General features: G+C 32.2%; 2 protein-coding genes across 4 annotated transcripts in view; one reads left to right on the top strand and one right to left on the bottom strand.

Annotated features, from left to right (window-relative positions):
• Nucleotides 1-19,076, bottom strand: part of LOC118197226 (uncharacterized) — a 161,170-nt gene that overhangs the window by 73,898 nt on the left and 68,196 nt on the right. The window lies entirely within an intron of this gene.
• Nucleotides 1-19,076, top strand: part of bora (aurora kinase A activator-like protein bora) — an 83,343-nt gene that overhangs the window by 33,439 nt on the left and 30,828 nt on the right. For all 3 annotated transcript variants that reach the window (XM_085820746.1, XM_085820747.1, XM_085820748.1), the window contains exons 4-7: nt 1,398-1,495; nt 11,382-11,453; nt 17,554-17,610; nt 17,721-17,850. In XM_085820746.1, coding sequence (XP_085676872.1) covers nt 1,398-1,495; nt 11,382-11,453; nt 17,554-17,610; nt 17,721-17,850 — 357 coding nt within the window. The remainder of the gene's footprint in view (nt 1-1,397; nt 1,496-11,381; nt 11,454-17,553; nt 17,611-17,720; nt 17,851-19,076) is intronic.

A 19,076-nucleotide genomic window follows, 5' to 3' on the forward strand; every position in this document is an offset into this window, starting at 1 on the left:
CAATTTAAGAGATTCTGGTAGTGGAGTAATGTAGCATAAGCTAACATTAAAATTAAAAGTACTAAATACAATAAATAAATACTTACATAAAATATAACAAAACTTTTAAGAAATAAAGCTTACGCAATGCTTATCAACGAACGCTAGAAGTAACTACATTTTTAGCTCGACTCGTTGTTGCCACACGGCGAATCTTAATAACTATTCAAAACATTACATCATGTTGCCATTTACAAAATCTTAATAATTATATGGAAACATTAAATTATGTTCCACTACAGTACCATGTTCTCAATACGCAACTCTCAGAGCAGGGTATTACGAAGGCACTGTGAATTTCTTGTCGTTTGACCCAATTTCTGGTCCAAACGCATTTCCTTTTTTTTTCCCCTTCTGTAGCAGTAGCTAAGTTCAAAATTGCAGCTGTATCTATAGTAGCAATTTAAAGTAAAATAGTCATCCATTATTTTGACTATTTGACAATACCGTAAGCTTTGTTTACAAATTGTAGACAGTGTGACGCTGTAGAGGGCATGAACACTTCCTTTCACAGTGATTGGCTGAGTGAGTTCCTGTACTAACAAGAAAATTGTTCCGTGTGGACAGGCAAGCTATCTCAGATATTGTCGGCTGAGGAAATCGCTACGTATAGACGAGCCTTAACTCCGTGTGCCAGCAGGGTTTATATAGCTTTTGGCTTGTGTTCGAGAATATTCTGGGCTAAACAGTAAGAATTTGTTTCAGAAGGTTCTCCATCTGTCTATGGCATGTCGCCAAATGGGCGATTTCTTGCCAAATGTGGTAACCTTAAACCTGCTTTGCGAGGAAGCTATCTTAACTGCGGCTGGATATAAATTCAAGTTTGAGATATGTCTCTTGCCTTCTTATGCATAGTGTGTTATTTTAAAATAGGCACCTATGCATAAGAAGGTCGTAGTGATTCTTCCCTCATTTTAGATCACAACATGTGTCGTCTCGTCTCGCAGAGGGAATTGGAGAACTTTTGCAAATTAGAGGATTCAACCTTTTTTTTTCCCCCGCAATGGCTTAGGGGGAAGAAATGGCCTTGAAGTGAGTAAAGTAAGTATAGAGGCAGAGAATAAAAATCTGATGCAAATTTTAAATGTAATTGCCAAATAATACTTGCCAGAAATCAGAATAATTTTCTACTGTGTACAGCTGTTAAAAACAAGTCATCACCTAAAGGCACCAATTGTTGCCAGTGTATCAGCAGGTACTAACTAATATCCAAGCACCAATAGATTTAATAAGCAATGCATCAATTTTGATTAGACTATCATTTATAGGAGTAATTTAATTTTTGAATGAACTATTTTAAATATGAAGCATAACTTTTTAATATCTGAAATCATGGAATTGATATTTTGTCAATTCAGGGAGGATACTGATCAAGAGGTAAAGGCGCAGCAGGCTATTGATGCTTTCTTTTCTCAAAATAGTGTTGTACCTTCCCCTTGGTCTGAAACTCCAGAAGGTGAGCAACATTTCCTGTCATACTATTGTATAATTTTAAACAAGTACACTTAATATAAGCTAATAAAATAATAATTTATTGTAATTTAATAATAATATTAATATTGTTTAAATGCTGATTTGGTGTATGAGTTAATGTTGCTGTTTCTTGTCCACCATGTGGGACTCAAATTAGTTTCATTACACTTCCTTTATTTCAAAACAGAACAGAATAGACCCAGACTATGCATGAAGGATCTGTGGTTTCTAACTGCAGGTGTTATGAAAAGGATATTAAGAAACAAAGTATAAAAAAAGAGTTATAAAGTTATATACCGGGTGGCCATAATTAAACTGACAGTGCTCACAGTGTTCTGTAGTGCGATCTATTTGCAAGAATGACGCCACATTTTGTAGGAAGAATAAACAAGACAGGGGACGAAGGATTTTGCGAAAAAACAAATTAGTTCCAAAAGTCACCGCTAGGGGAATATTTGGCGCTGGGTAATAGAAAATAGAGTGTTAACAAATGCAAATTAATACGGAATAAAATTACCTTTTACAGGGTTGCCACGCTACCGGGAGAACCGGGAAAAGTCAGGGAATTCGAAAATTGACCAAAATATTCAGGGAAAAGTCAGGGAATTTAATTATTTTTGTCAAAATCTGGAAAAGTCAGGGAAGTTCATACAATGATCCCGCCAAAAAAAGCGATTTTTGCGCCGACGTCGGAAGAGGTAACTTTTTTGGCGAATTATGCATCACATGAGTGTCATTCGGGTAGCTGGCATAGCGCCAATTTTCGCAGCTCCAATTTGATTGTCTTTTAGAAAGGCAAAGCAACTTTCCCGCAACTTTTGGTTTCCAGTATTCTCGAGAATCGCATGTGCAGTGCATGAACTAAAGAAAGTACATGTTCTCGTATAAAACAAAATGGGTTTAATCCTAGTGTACGGTACCATGGAGGTTAGAATCAAAGAAATATGTATCGTAAAGAAGGAAAACCTCTCTGCAACAGACGTGGCTGTGGCTCCGTTCCATCATAGAGGGAAACAGCTGTGCATGTCTGATATATCTGTTGCCAAAGCTCGAAACTGGTGTCGAAGTTCGAAGGTCACGTTATCAAGAGTTCATAAAATGAATATCGTTTAAAATTTCTTTAACCACTTGCGCTAAAAAGACGTGCCACGCACGTCAAGATGCTTTTGTCTCAAACCGCGAGCGACGTGAACACCACGTCGACAAGCATTTATCGCAAAAATGAAAATAACGTGGTGCACACGTTGCCTAACAACGAGATTGTTTATTTCTCGAGTTAGCTCTGGATTGCACTCGCAGATGCGGAGCGGCGTAAATGAGACACTTTACCGCTTGTTATATTGAAGCGCACGGCACCGCAACCGTGAAGTTTAGTCTTAGCGGAAGTGGTTAAACTCTAAAGGAAAAGAAAATATTTTTTGGCGCAAGTAAATTAATTCATGGATTAGTTATTTTCAGGGGGAAAAAAAACTACGAAAATCCGTTTTTAAAGTTATTGCGAAAAATCCAAGAAGAAACGTCCTTTGATAAAACGTTTCTTCTTGGATTTTTCGCAATAATTTAAAAACGGATTTTCGTAGTTTTCTTTTTGTCAAAGAGTGTTTCTTCTTAACACGTGTTTCTCAATTTCCTGTACACATCGCGGAGAGGGAAATTCTGGCCGCCAGGTTCCGTCGCCAAATCCCTTGGCAAATTTTTCCTCCGCATTCTAGTGGCGTAATAGCATTTTACTTGTATGGAACCTTTTCTTCTTTACATAGACGTTCTTTGGTTAGAACAATAACGGGATTTGGCGACATCTTGATGCGCAATAAACGGGTCATTTTGGTCTTGGCGACAATTTTCGTGCCAAAGCCTTACCGTATACTAGAATTTTACCGCAAAATCTTTTTAAACTTTTTTTTTTTTTTTTCTTTTTAATAAATACTTTGTCATTTTGCAGTAAAATAAAAAAATAGTAATCAGTCATCTAGGCTAGCCATGTAATATAACTATATTCGCTAAAATATCGTTGATTATTCTAATTCAATTTTTAAGTAATTATTTTTATGTTACTCATATAATTTAATGTTGCTTCTTCCCTCTAAATTTATTTATTATTAGTAAATAATATTTCCAAATTTCAGGAAATTTTCTCTGTCATAATCCTGAAATTAATTATAGCAGTATGATGACATACCATCACGAAATTTAATGCACATTTTTTTCCTTATGTATGCTGCGAAATAAATATAAAATACCTCAATTTATTAAATTAGATTTCTTTCTTTCGTTTAGCTGCAGAATGTCTGCAAAAAAATGTCTTATTTTATTCCAGATTGGGAAGATTCTAATCTCAATCTTCAATGGAGAAAACAACAACTATTATAATTATATTTGTGTTTTCAAGTGTTAAGGTGCCTTTTAAGAACTTACCTCACGCAAATTAAATTTACCTAAAATCTAACCGAACTATTTAGCATTGCGTTGTGATTTATAAAGACCGGATTAGCCTCGTGTTGAACTGGTGATGATCATGAGTAATAATTAAATAAAACATACATTTGTTATCCAATATATATATCTTAAATTTTATTAAGTTTCTTAAGTGGAAAACTAAACAAAATTATCAAACAAAGTATACCAAGAATAATTAAGAATAAATGTCCTCTGGGATTTATTGAATAATTAAGTGAATTTGCTACACAATACAAGTAATACCATAATTAATTTACATCTTAGCACAGCCAACGTACATTACGCGGATAGACTGGAATTTTCTTGAAACACACCTGGAAAACCTGGAAAAGTCAGGGAATTTCATTCTCCTGTTTGAGTGGCAACCCTGCTTTTATTATGCACATTTTCTGATTTAGTTCAAGTGCAATATGGCAACACTTTTAAAAAAGCATAAAATCTACATAAACACTGATAAAGTCTCGTGATCTGCAATATCACATACGCTGAGCAGAAGAAGAAGTTCTTTATTCAAATTTCACGTTACATCCATTCGCACAATGCCAGCTGCTTGGGTTTTAAAAGGCAATGTGTTACGTTTCGAATCAATTGGATTGAAAGTTTATGTGCAATGTCTCCTTCTTTAGTCGAGCGTGCGTTGCTGGTCAAATTCTTTTACCTCAACCAGTGCTACGCGTCAGTCGCTCTTCGTGCTTTTAGAACGCACAAAAAAAATGCATAAAGGTAACGGTCCTGTGTCAGTTAATGGGCTAAAAGCAATGGTTGCGACGTTTGAGAAAACAGGTTCTCTGAAGGTTCAGTCAGGCAGAGGACAAAAACCTGTCCCACAGGATACAATCGAAGCAATTGCCACGGCGATTGTCGAGAGAGGACTAGGCAATATTGCTGCCACCTCTAGCGCTCGTGGAGTAGCTCGGAATATGGATATGCCTTACAGTACGGTATGGAAAATCTTACGAAAGATTATGAACTTCTATCCGTACAAGATCAGCCGTGTACAGAAGTTACTGTACCCCGACCATTAAAAGCAATTGACTTTTGCTCTCACCTTTCTTGCCAGAATGGAGGTGGATGATGCTTGACCATGGAAAATCTTATGGGGAGACGAGGCCCACTTTTACCTGAATGGAACTGTGAATACCCAGAACTGCTGAATTTGGGATGACAAACCACCACATGCAGTCACAGCAATTCCCTTACATTCACCAAAGGTAACTGATTGATGTGGGTTCAAAGCGGAATTTATCGTAGGTCCATTCTTCTATGAGAACATTACCCCGACAGGACCGGAAACTTGTTGTGTTGCCGGAGAGAAATATCGCCAGATGTTGAACAGCTTTGTCATTCCGGCACTTCAAAGACAATGCCTGGGGGAAATCATTTTCATGCAAGATGGAGCCCCTCCACACGTTGCTGTACGTGTGCAACAGATGCTACGGCAGAAATTCACAACAGAGAGAGTCATTAGCCGCTTCTTTCCAACTGCATGGCCACCCGGGTCGCCTGATCTTACTCCATGCGACTTCTGGCTATGGGATTACCTTAAGTCCAAGGTCTATCAAGGAGTCGTCCAGGACCTCACTACATTGAAGGATAACATATCACGGACTGTACGGGAGATTCCTGCAGACATGTTACTTTCTGCTGTTGTGCATACTGTGCACAGAATGCAATATGTGGTCCACAACAACGGCAGCCAATGAACCTCATTTGAATGCAAAATAAAAGGTAATTTCCGTATTGATTTGCATTTGTTAATACTCTATTTTCTATTACACAGCTCCAAATATTCCCCTAGCGGTGACTTTAGAAACTAATTTGTTTTTTCATGGAATCCTTCATCCCCATCTTGTTTGATCTTCCTACAAAATGTGGCATCATTCTCACAAATAGATCGCGCTACAGAACACTGTGAGCACTGTCAGTTTAATTATAGCCATCCGGTACATTAGAACTCTGCTTAATGTTGTTATTTGGATATTGTTATCGAATTGTTGAAGTCCCACCTGTTTATGTATGATAACATGAAAAATACATTACTTATTGTGATCAATTTAATCAGTTAATTAATTCAGTTAATATTACAAAGTGATAAAGAAGAAATTTTTTTAAACTGAAGCAAAATTACGAAATAAGGTCAAAACAGATTATGAAAATTGCTATGTGACAGAGAAATGTAACCAAATAAGAGATTAAGTCACCAAACAGCTGGATTTTGATTTTAGTCAGGCAAAAAAAAAAAAAAAAAAAGCAAACTTAGTTTGGCATAGATTTTGAATAACTATCGATTTGTAGAGTGATTAGACAACAGGTTGCTCTTCATCAGAAGCAAAACCATTTTCCCCACTCTTACTGCATAAAAACAAAATAAAAAAATCCTTGAAAGTATCTGTGCTTAGTTAAAGTTGCTTCTTTTTGCTGAATTTTGAATTTGCATTCTCTTTCCATTGAATAAGAGATGCTCTATGAGTGCTGAGATTTAGACATACAGTATCGGTGAAATAATTTCCAGAAATCTTATGAAAAATTTAGAAGTGAACTTTTTCATTAAAGACGCAGTGAACAGTTCATAAACATTTATTGCATTTTCCAAATTAAAATGCCGTGAAAGTATATGTTTCTAGTTGCCTTATTTTCTGTTATATAATGTGCACCCGTATTATAACACACATAATTTGAAGCGAAATTTTTTTTATTTTTTAGATATATTCACTGTACAATGTACACCCTATTCTTCTCGAAAAACCTAAAAGATACATCTGCAGTGCTCTTATCTTTTGAGGTAACTTATTCGAAGATTTTCCTAGCCTTTCGAACAATGGTATACCGAATTAACAGCCGATAAGGGGAACAATATGTATGTGGGTTTAATGCTTGAAGAAGCAAATATTCCTGCAAAGAGGTTGTTCAAAAGAATGCTATTGTAGGGTTTCAAGAAAAGGGTCATATAATTTGGAGTAAGAACTCACTTCAACCTGAATATAAATTCATGGAAGTAGAAGTTGGATGTTTTTTTCTTTCTGTTGTCATTTGAAGTCGTGATTTTGAAGTAAAAATCGAAGGCTTTAGTAAATCGCATTTGCTAGTTGAAATACAGTTGATCTAGTGTTCCTTTTAGTAGTATACGGCTCCAGCGAAAAGAAACACAGGACTGATTTCAAATTCAAAACCATTCATTTTGCAAAAGAAAATGGAAATCATGGTGTTGGTGAAAATGGATCAAGGGTGTTTGGTGTTGGTGAAAGATGGAACACATGACATGATTATTTATTTATGGATCAGAGTAACAATGTTGGTGAAAATGAAACAGAATTCTATGATGTGCCTGAAGGTATATCGGAAGACAAAGATGAGAATCTTTTCATGTTATCCAATAACGAAAATTTTTAAGTTCATCAGGTATGCCATTTCTTTTACATATGCAACATTTAGGTACATAGAGAAATATAATTTTTTTAATGCTCATTCCTTATTTTTAAATGTATCATTTTTAAACTTGGCATGCAATGTGCACCCATAAATTTTAATCTTATTTTTTGTATTGAAAATGCGGTTTATATGCCAATTTTAATTCCATTATTTCTTTGAAGTGTATTTTTTCTCGTCATTTAGTATTAGACAAATAGCCGTAGACAGATGTGATCACATGAAGTGGCACCTATTGTAGCAGAAGCACCTATTAATCAACATGCAAAAATGCACTTGCAGGTTATAATTGCCAATTATGTGCCATCACAAATTAAACACATAATCATCTATCTAATAATGTTTGGGAACTGCTATCTGCAATATGCTTATAAAAGGAGAAGTTCAGCTTTTGAAATAATGAAATATGTCAATAATTCAATTATAGATGTTATAAAATATGATCACGCTCATTGTATCCTGCTGTCATAAACCCGTGGTGAACGCAGTTTTGCGTATGCACGTTATCTTAATTATCTCTATTTAATTTGTCCAACACAAGAATTTTAATTATACATGGTACACTGCAGAGCATTAATTGTGTTACAATAGCTCTGTTTAATTACTGGTTTTAAAAATTAATTCATTGAACAAGTCAAATATTACTTAGACCTGCAAAACCTGAGCTTTAAAATTCTCCTAAGTCTTGATAATGTTCCAGGACACGGTGCTGGACCATAAGACCTCATAACATTGCATTCAGATGTAAAGGTTTATTCCTTCCACTGAACACCCATTTCCTTAATCCAGCTAATGGATCAAGGAAGCACAAAAACGTTCAAAGCCTATTATGTTTGTACCTTCGCAAATACAGCTCTAGATGAATGAAAGCATGACAGGCTAATGGCATTTTGAAAGCATTTCAACCTCTGCATAAAAATGATTAAACTCGCATAGGAACGAATGGATCCATCAAAAAAAAAAAAAAAAATGTTGCTGACATCAGCTCTGGCCAGAACTCGTAAAAAGTTTTAAAGAGTTTCCATTGACTTTATCCGAGAAATCGTATCAAGTGCTAAAGCACTAGCATTTTTAGATGTAGGTGTAGGAGGAAAACTCGAAGAATTAGTCAAAAATAACAATCGATAAATGACAAGTGAAGAATTGGATGATGTTATAGCACCAGCGAATAGTGAAAAAGAAGAGTTTTTGACATATAAGAAATTTAACAGTTTGTTAGAAGGGGCACGAGAACTGTCCGATTTTGTAGTGGGGATTAACCCAGATGAAGGAAGAAGACACTTTATGAGAGTTATTGAAAAACTTTGCACTCTTTATCACTGAATTTTTAATTTTTGTCAGACACTGTCCCAAGCAAAAAAAAAAAAAAAAAAAAAAAAAACAGCTATTAAAAAAATTGTTTTCATGTACCTATTTATTAAGTAGTTATAGAAATCCTTTCAATTAGTATTTCATTTTTCCCTATCAATTGCAATAATATTTAGGTTTTTATAAATTATACATCTTTTCTTAATCTGAACTATACCTAACCCGATGTAGAAGGTTAACTTTGATTAATACAATTTTGCTGTACAGGCAATATGTTATTGATGTAACAAAGTGTTTGGCAAGGGTTTATTGTACTTATTTCATTAAGCCATACATTACTTTCATAATAATTTTAACACTTTCTAAAAAAATTCAACTTAATGTACAATTTTTTTGTTATGTGTATCCTGTAATATCGAAAATTGGAAAGAGCTCAGTGCACAACCAGTGATTGTCAAAGCAAACTGCTAAGACATTTTATATACCTGTCATTCCAATTTAGACGTTTTATATACCTATGATGGCCATTTTACTATTTTCGTCATGTTATGTAGACTATCTGATAAGAACTAGAGAGATAACACCTTGTTCCAAAGCCATCTGGTTTTTATTTTGTATAAAATTTGCTCAAGTTTTTTCAGCTTGATTTAAAATATTAATTTAACAAAACAAAGTAATTTAAAATGAAAGACAAAGTAATTTAACAAATATGTAAAGTATTTTAACAAGGGAAACTTATTAAGGCAAAACTCTAAACAATTAGACCAACAGTTGTGATGTTAAAGCAATTTAAATTTGATTAAATTATCACTTTGTTTTTCAAATAAACATCCAAAAAATCATACAACAGAATTAGTGGAAACAAAATGTTTTTATGCACCATATATTTTTTTATTTATTAAAATGTTTTATACTTAAATATATTTAAAATATTGAAGCTTACTAAATAAAATTATACTATCTGATTAGCTACAGCTCTTGACAAGTACTCACAAAGCTACCAAAATAAGTTGTAGAATAATTTTTTTTTACAAGGGCTTGAATCCTAAACCTCTCAAAGACTCGTCAAGTAGGCTTCCAGTTGCGTGTGCTCCAGTTCCATATGCATTGCGTGTGCTTCCAGTTACTCTAAAAATGCACATGAAAAGGAGGGCGAAAACACCTTATAAGGCAACCCGTGTTATTGCTAATATACTTTTATTTGGAAACCCATGCATGCACTCGTGCAACGGTTGATCACCAATTTCCAACTTAAAATTTCATGGCCATTGGGATTTTTGTGCAGTGAATGGAATGCACCTTCCCCCTCCCTCTGTCTGTGTCATAAATCGTTATGGTACTGTCAAACTTGCTGGTTCTCTGTTTTTTTTTTTTTTTTTTTTTTTTTAAGCAAAAACAAACTGCTGTGTACATGAGGACAACAGGACCAGTTATAGAAAGATTTCTTTAGAAAGGAATTTTAATAGTTTTTTTGCCTTTCTGTGATTCTTTGCTCTTTTATGGAATTCTTATGCACCACAGTTTTCAAAATGGTTGTTAATTTTCTCATATTGTCTTGAAATAATTAGTAAATTTTTGGAAAGGGACAATAAAAAAATAACAAATTTTTATTAATATAACTGCTTTCTGTGTGCACTTGCTATCATTTTATTATTAATAATCTCTGAATTAGATGTGCAGTTTCATTTCCTCCACCTGAGTTTCATAAAACATAATTAAATTTGTCTGTCTGCCGCATATTTGATGTGGAGATTGAATTATAGCATGTTAGAAAATATAGAAATAAGAAGAAACATGTTAGAAATATAGAAGAAATATATACTCATGAGAACAATTCTTAAATTGCCTCATTATTATCTGACTAATTTCCTGAAATTAAAGGAGGTACTTATTTATTGATGGCATCTTCGAGAATTTAACAGTTCAAATGTTGCATACTTTAATGTTTTTAGGCATTATAATATTACAGTTGAATCTTTATTAATCAACAATTAAGACCAGTGCACTCTTTTATAATAGATTAGAGTCTGTGAATGTCTGCTAACAGGAGATTGCATTGTATTTTATTATTTATTTTATATTAGAAAGTAATTGGAAAAATTGTAGTTGTTCATGGCTGAGCATCCATCATCCTTCACATGCTGTTCACATCACTTGGCCTCATAAAAAGGATTAAGATGAATATGTCTGAGCATCCATCATCCTTCACACGCTGTTCACATCACTTGGCCTCATAAAAAAGATTAAGATAAATATGCTCTTTTTTAGTGTTTGCACATGTATAAATAGCTGTTACTCGTGAAATTAAAAATGGGAAAAATAGAAGAAAGGGAAATTCATAATGGCAATGTGTCAGTCATAATTTTCTTGTATCTAGGCAATTTTTTGTACTAATTCTTATGTAGTCACCAGTAAATGGTAAAAATGCGTGTTATTTTAACATTAGATGGTCATTTAGAGTTATGAATCTTAAATTAATTTGCTATTTCTATAGGACTTTTAAAATTATTTAGCAAAATGAGAATCGAAAATGAGAAACAATATTCTTTTGGAAAATTGTATGATAGTATTTTATATTAAGGTAAATTATTTTGCTTTATTTGCTTTTATGTAAGCATGATGATCCATACATATTCATGTATTGAAAAACTGAATTTATTGAAATTATTTTATTTTAGGTACAGATGAAAATAAATTAAGAAGAAATGTTAGACGATTTTGCTCATTTCAAAATGTTTTGAGTTGTGATGGTAAACACTTCAGTAGTTTATTTTCATTAGATATTTTACATCTCTTTAAGTGTGTTATTTAAAATTTAACTTACATTTATTTAATGTAAAGTTCTCTTCAACCATTTTAATCCTCTGAGTGGTACATCGTTTTTGCTCTTTATAATGAAGACCAGCATTTAAACAATATTTATTAGTCAGATATGTATAATTATATGTTTTAATTTGTGTTTTCATAACCTTGCATTCTTTAACATGATATTTAGGTCATTAAAAATATAAGAAAATATTTTAAATAAGTTAAAATATAAGTGACAGAAAATTTCATATCCCCCCTCCATTAGAAATTGTGCAACTTGGGAAGTTTAGAAGAATTTAAAGGCAAGATTTATAAACCCATAATTCTAGCCAATTCCAGAAAAAATTGACAAAATAAAAATGTTTTTATGGTATTAACACGGAATGGATGTATTTTACAAAAAGTTTGTGTTGAATTTCCAACTTTTTGGAAGAACGATGAAAACATAATACAGTACAAAGTCCGAGATCCGTACGTCCAATATCCAGAATAATCTAAAATCTGGACTTCCAAACCGCCGACAACTTTTTATTAAAATATTTAAAAAAATATTTTTACAAAATTTAATATCTAGGCATAATTTCAGTCGTAGAATCGAAATATGGAAAAAAATTGCTATGTTATTTCAGAAAAGTCTGATTTTGTATCAAAAAGCATTAAACGGGACATTTTGGTGTTGGCAATAATTTTCAAAATTGCGCCAAGGCTGCACCGTACTAGAATTTTACCAACTATTTTTGTAAAAGGAATACTGCTTTCAGAAGAATGTTATTGAATTTTAATATCACATCAGTTATCCAAATAGTTGGTCGATATAAAATTTCATTGTGATAATGATTGAAATTATCTTTTGTTATTAAGCTAATTTCACCTATTTATAACTAGAAATTAAAATAAAAGCTAAATTCTGAATAAAAAGTCAGTGTTGAAATGATAAAGAGAAAATAAAAGAAACGGAAGATTAATAAATTAAAAGAAAATGACCGATAAGCGGAATGGTTGCTATACGGAGAAAACGTGTTCATGGTATTGCCAATATCGCATTCCTATGGCAATTTTTGTGATGTAATGGAATCTCTGCAGGAATGCTTGCCTAGAATATTTCACGATGTTGCAATTTTTTAAGTGTTAAAATATAATGCGTAAGAAAAATTCATACAATAAAACCAATTATTGCAGAATTTTTTATCTTTGCTCCATCATCTGATAGATAAAGAAATAATGTTTTAATTAAAATTTTCTGCTGTGAAGTTCTGCTTTTACCGATGGTTACAAAATTTCCCAGCAGTTGAAAGAGCCATTGAAATACGGGATGACTTGCTACTATACATTATAAAAGTTGAAATGGGGCAGTTTAAAAAAAATTCATTGAACTCCATCTCAAATATTTTGGAGGCAACTAAGGATAAAACATTTCTTATAAAATTAAATTTTTTTTTTCTCTCTCTGTCAAAAATATTATTGCCTTTCCTTGAATATTATCAAAGCGATAAACCACTTATTCCCTTTTTTGCTGAAGATATCTTAAAACTTGTAAATGATTGCTTTTAGCACTTTAAAATTTTGAAACTAGAATATTTAAAAATAACTAAAGCAGAAAATCTTTATAAATTTAATTTAATGATTCAAATTGTTATAATGATAAAAGTAAAGTTTATTTGAGCAGTTAATGAATGAAAAATGCCTCAAGAAGGACATTTCACAAGCTGCAAGTTTTGCATTGAAACAAGGTCAACAATGTGTCTTAACAATGGTACAACACTTAATGGCTAAATGTCCAATAAATTATTCTCTTATTCGAAATGTATCTTGTATAGATAGACCCACAGTTGATGGCTAAAAGTCCAGAAAAAACCCAGAACAAAATGAAAATAGTTCTAACCGTATTAACGCGGAATAAACGTGTTTTACAAGATAATTGTGATGAAATTCTGCTGCAGTTTGGAGAGATTCTAGACAAAGTAGTTAAGACAAATTTACATGAATTTTCTCCTTTTGATCCTCAAAATCTATCTCTTGACACATTTCTCACTTCTTATTTTCATGATTTTCACTATTCTAAAGTATGGAAAATAGTGAAAATGATTCTTATCTTGTCACATGGGCAGGCCTCTGTGGAAAGGGGCTTCTCTGTAAATAATGCAATTGAAATTGAAAATTTAAGTGACTCATCATACATTTCTCAATGCACAGTATTTGATTACATAAAATTTTCTGGAGGTATTCTTAATATCGAAATTAATAAAGAAATGAGATCAGCAGCAGCTTCGATAGATGCTTTTAGCAGATGAAGCCGAGACCAGCAGGAACATTGATTTGTTTATCAAAGCAAATGAGCTTAGAAGAATAGTTAAAGAAAAGGAAATAGACATAAATAAATTAGATGTTAAAATATCTGAAAAAATTTCAGGTTTTAAAAAAGTATAAATGTTTTGTATATTTTATTGTATAGTTTATTATTCTAATATCTTTCAAAAAAAAAACCAAAGAAATAAATTGTATGTTTACAAATCTGTTATTTTAATCTGCAAAATATTCTTACATTGCAATTGTAATAGTAGTTGACTGTGTTTAAATAAATATCAAATAAGTTAAATAATAATCATGTAAATCTCTAAAATATCTGTGGCTGTTATTAGTGTAAAATACACTTATACATGTTTTTTAAGAAATTATGTTCTTAATTTAATGTTATCTACTTCATAACTTGTAGGGAGTTAGTTTAATTTTTTAAATTGTTTTATGTTAAGTATTAAATTGAATTTAATAATAGTGCATAAAATTGCTTTATTCTATTCAATCCCCCCCCCTTTTTTTTTTTTTTTTTTTTTTTTTTTTTTTTTAAGTCCTTAATTTTCATGTAAGGAAATGTGTACGAACCTTGTTCAAAACATGAATATTTTGTATTTAATGTGTAATTATCTTAATATTTAAGGATCAAAGTCATAAATTACATGTATTTTAAATTGGGAAATGTTATTAGATTGTGATTTTAATAGTTCTTTTTAGCAATATTTTAATAAAATAAATATTATTTAATAGTGCTCATGTAAATCTATAATTACTAAGGATATCTAACTATCTAATTTAATTATTTGTAACTAAATGTTAACCCTTAAAAGTTATCTCTGCATATTAAAAAGAATTACTGCCTTTCATTAATCCTTACCATAGCCAAAAGATACAGCACAAAAATATAAAAATTAATGTAAAACTTATTCTTTGCATCTAGTGAGACTTATAATAATACAAAACAACTTATCACCTCTGGCGCTTAAGTGGCTTACTCGAACCTTAAAGTATATTAACTGAGTTGCAACCTCAGAAACTCTTCACGAAGCTATGACACTAACTGCATCAGACAGACAAAGCACAATTAACTCTCAAAACTTCCCAACGGTACTTACATCAGACTCTGAGGTTTGGTCTGATCAGCAGGTCACCGTCTAGGCAAGCAGTAGCGATGGCAACAGCCAGTCTTCTGATTATCATGCTGATTATGATTTTTCTTCTCAGTTTAACCTATGCCATTTGACATAAAAATTTACCTGCTATTTGCTATGCCTCTAGATTGAGCAAGTGCACGACAAGATGAGATATTAAAAAAAGAAAAAATCAACATAAAGCTAACTATAGTAAAGCGTAAATAAAATGTCACTAATCTTCCTTCAATTATGTCCAACTATTATAAGTGTAAAATATTCAATGCTACTTGATAAAATTTATAAAGTTGATTTCATTTTCACATTTGCTTTATAATTATGTATTGATAATACATGCACATAAAAAAAAGAGATCGGTTGTATTTTGCTTTGTGCTGGTATCTGTGTTGGACGCAATTTCTATTCCATGAAAAATGAGAAAACGTTTACATAGAATTTTGAAAACTGAAACATTATTATTGCAATCGCGCAGTAGCGGTCACATTTTAAACGAACGGCGGGTGTGATAGTGCTTACAGGCATAGGGTTCGGAACACCTGGTGTAGGGTATATGGTAATACTAATTAGGGATGTGTCATATAACCCACAAACTACTTATCTGGCTAGATGCTAAATATTCAACAATAGATGGATGATATAAACATCTGACTGAATAAATATTTGTGAGAAAGAAAAATTCTTCCTATTTCTTTTTTATTATTTCAAGGCTTTTATTGAATTTTTATTATTATAACATATTATAACAAAATATGCTAATTAAAAGGAAAGAAGAAAAATTAAATTAAATTTACTGCCAACTACTAAATAACAAAACTTTCAAAATTAAACATTTGTTTTGAAGATCTCTACAAAATTGATAAATTATGTTGCAAGAATAGTTATTTTCAGAATTTTGTTGGCCAGATTCTCTCATGTTGTCAGTATATCTGAAAACGGGCAGATCTGTGAAATTTCATTTAGCAGTAATAGTAATAATAAACCGTTTTTAATGCAATCCTGAAGTGTCTAATGGCACTTCCTTTTATGACTCTTCAGAAAAAAACTCATCTGATTGCTAAATACAAATGGCGTTTACGTATTTTTAGAAGAATTTCAAGGTTAATTAATGCTTTAAATCTAAAGAGTGTTTTTTGAAATGTTCCAACTGATAGCTATTTTCATGATAGAAAAGCTTTTCATAAAATTTCCAGGGGTTGCTAGTTTCCATTCTTCTTCCATTACATTCCAGAGCCTGTCAATCAGGATGGGTCTGTGCTTAGAAAGAGCTCCTTTCAAGAGATCAAAGGCACAATAGTCCATAGGTGAAATGTTAGGATTTCTCAGGAATACATCTAAAAAGTATATATGATATACCTGTATCGGTGTTCAGTTTTTAAAGGAATGCTGTGTCACTTTTCAAAGTTTGATGTGTTGCCTTGTGTGGACGAAGTTTCATTCTCTGAATGGAATCTCTTCTGTACATATCGGACATAAAACTTTCTCTTGATGGTACGTTGATTTTAGCATTTTTTTCTCACTCTTCTTATTTTTAATTTTCCATTGTAAGATTATTCTACAACAATCATGAACCCGTTACTAAAACTTTCTTTGCATTTATGGAACTAGTTCTGTTTATTTTCTATAATAATAAATAGACTCTTCCTCCTCCTCTTTTTTTTGGGGGGGGGCATTCATTTAGATAAACCCATGCTTTACCGAGGGTCGCAATGTATATCCATTTATCCCCTGATAAATAGTTTTCATACAGGGTTTGCAAATTGTTCTGCATTAAGCTATATGCCTCAGCAAAAGTTTGTGAATATTATGTTTTTTAGCTTTTTCAAGTTATAAATCTTATTTTATTATTTTATTTATTGTTAAAAATTTTACAGTTGATTTCTGCATTGGTGGATTTTCTCGTGTTACCAACGATTTAACTTTAAAAACATTAGAAACAATAGGTACTTTTTCAGATATTTGTTTGGAGTATTCTTTCCATGTAGATTGATGGGTTTTTCCTGTGTGATTAATAATGTTGCTTATTTTCCACTAAGAAATTTTAATACCATACATTTCACAATTTTTTTGAAATATGAATTTTACGGAATATGAATATTTTCTCTTCAGAAAGTGGAAAAACATGCCCTTCAATCCTCAGCTTGGTTATCCTCAGCGACATTTGAAAAGAAGAATAAATTTAAAAGTAGCAGATGATATTTCTCATTTCAAATAATAATCTGTTGCCATAATTTTTATTCCGAAATATTTGCTCTCTCCCCCCCCCTTTTTTTTTTTTTTTTTTTTTTTTTTTTTTTTTTTTGTGTGTGTGTGTGTGTGTGTTTTAGGCTTAATTTCAGGGGGAGAGGGAAATCTTGAACATACTCGAAAAATGGGAAATTTGGACAACTGATTAAATGCATATAATATGTTCATTAAACTGAGATTTTTTATATGACTTTTATGAAAGAACGGAAAATAATTAAATCAAAATTCAGCTATATGGTAATAGATTTTACTTGTCTTTAAAAGAGGAAAATAAACACTAAATTTCCTGTGTATAAGTAATGATGCAATTTCAAGCAGTAACTTCTTATCTAATAATAATTTTTTTTCTTCTCAGTTGAAACTCAAACCAATCTGACTATTCCTCCAGATGTAGACTTAATGGCATTATTAGGTAATAGTGTTTTTATATTAGGTTTCTGATTTTAATTTGAAGTTTAACTGTAAGTGAAAGTATATTTATTTCAATATATTTTTGCAAAATGTAATTCATATTGTTTGCAGGTGATCGTTTCATTTATGATGAATATAGTTGTTCTAGAGAGAGTTCTTGTTGTGAAACAGATGTACTAAGTAATTCATCCCTGCGTAGAAAATTATTTGTTGCTGATGAGGATTTCAGTTCTCCACTTGGGTATTATAATTTTTAAAATGTTCAGAATTATTAATTTTACTTGACTAGCTTCATCTGGATTTTAAAAAAAAAAACTGTTCCTATTATGTTGTTCTTTTATGTTTAAATACAATATTTGACAGTTCTGTACATACAAAGACTCGTATATTCAGTGAATTTTACATTCATAAATTCAGAGGATTTCAAGGGTTGCAAAATATTTCAATAATTTATTTTTGACTTGAAGGATGTCTCCAAACACTTTATGCCATGGATTCCACTAAGTCCTAATATATATATCTAAGGGCATATGATTCTATATATCCTAAATGGTAGTCTGTAATGAATATATGGAGTATTAATGTTATACAGTTCAGAACCTGAGTCTTGAATTAAGATTTAGAGTTACAGACCAAATAACACAGTGCATCATTCTGAAATGCTTCTTCAGCTTATGAAAAGCAACCCTTCTTTAATGGCTATTTTCATTGTTGTCCTGGAATATGCCAGAGAAATTTGAATACAAGTGCTGCATTGGAGGGATCTCCAGGGTCCCTTAACACCTCATGATGCACAATATGTCACATAGCAGTCTGTAAGCAATAATCACTGAACCCTTGCTAACAAAAGTCTTCCCACATTATGTAGGTCCACCCACCAGCTTTAGCAACACTTATCATGCATGAAGAATGTATAGGTTCATGTTGTATATACCCTAGCGCACGTAACATTTATCTGTGCAGTGCAGTACAAAGTAACCAAAAAAGTTTTTAAAAGAGAAACAGATTGCTGGCTATTGTTCCCATGCACACAGCATTCTGTTTTTGCTTTAAAAAATATTGAAGAATAAAGCAAATTCAACATTGTGCACATTAAATGCTGCATAGCTGTTCATAACAAATATGGGCAATAAACAGTCTTGGCGAATGACACTCCATTTACAGAAAAATACCCTTTTATCATTATAAGGTAAGCAAAAACATTCTTGCCATTTTGGACAGTCAGAAGGTAAAAAAATCATAAAACGAATAATAATAACCGCTAATCCTCAAAGTAATCACCTTCGACATCCAGTGTCTTTTGCCAACAAATGGCTAGCTGTGTGATGCCATCGCAGTAAAACTCGGGAGTATTGGATGCAAAGAAGTCTACGAGTGTATTCTCAAGGTCTGGCCGGTTGTTGAAGGTTGTCCAGGAAATGAAAAAGGTGGTAGTTTGTTGGTGCAAGGTCTGGGGAGTATGGTGGA

Source organism: Stegodyphus dumicola, chromosome 7 (genome assembly GCF_044657685.1).
Source record: "Stegodyphus dumicola isolate Sdum_Otavi_A_Nest chromosome 7, ASM4465768v1".
Classification (NCBI taxonomy): Eukaryota; Metazoa; Arthropoda; class Arachnida; order Araneae; family Eresidae; genus Stegodyphus; species Stegodyphus dumicola.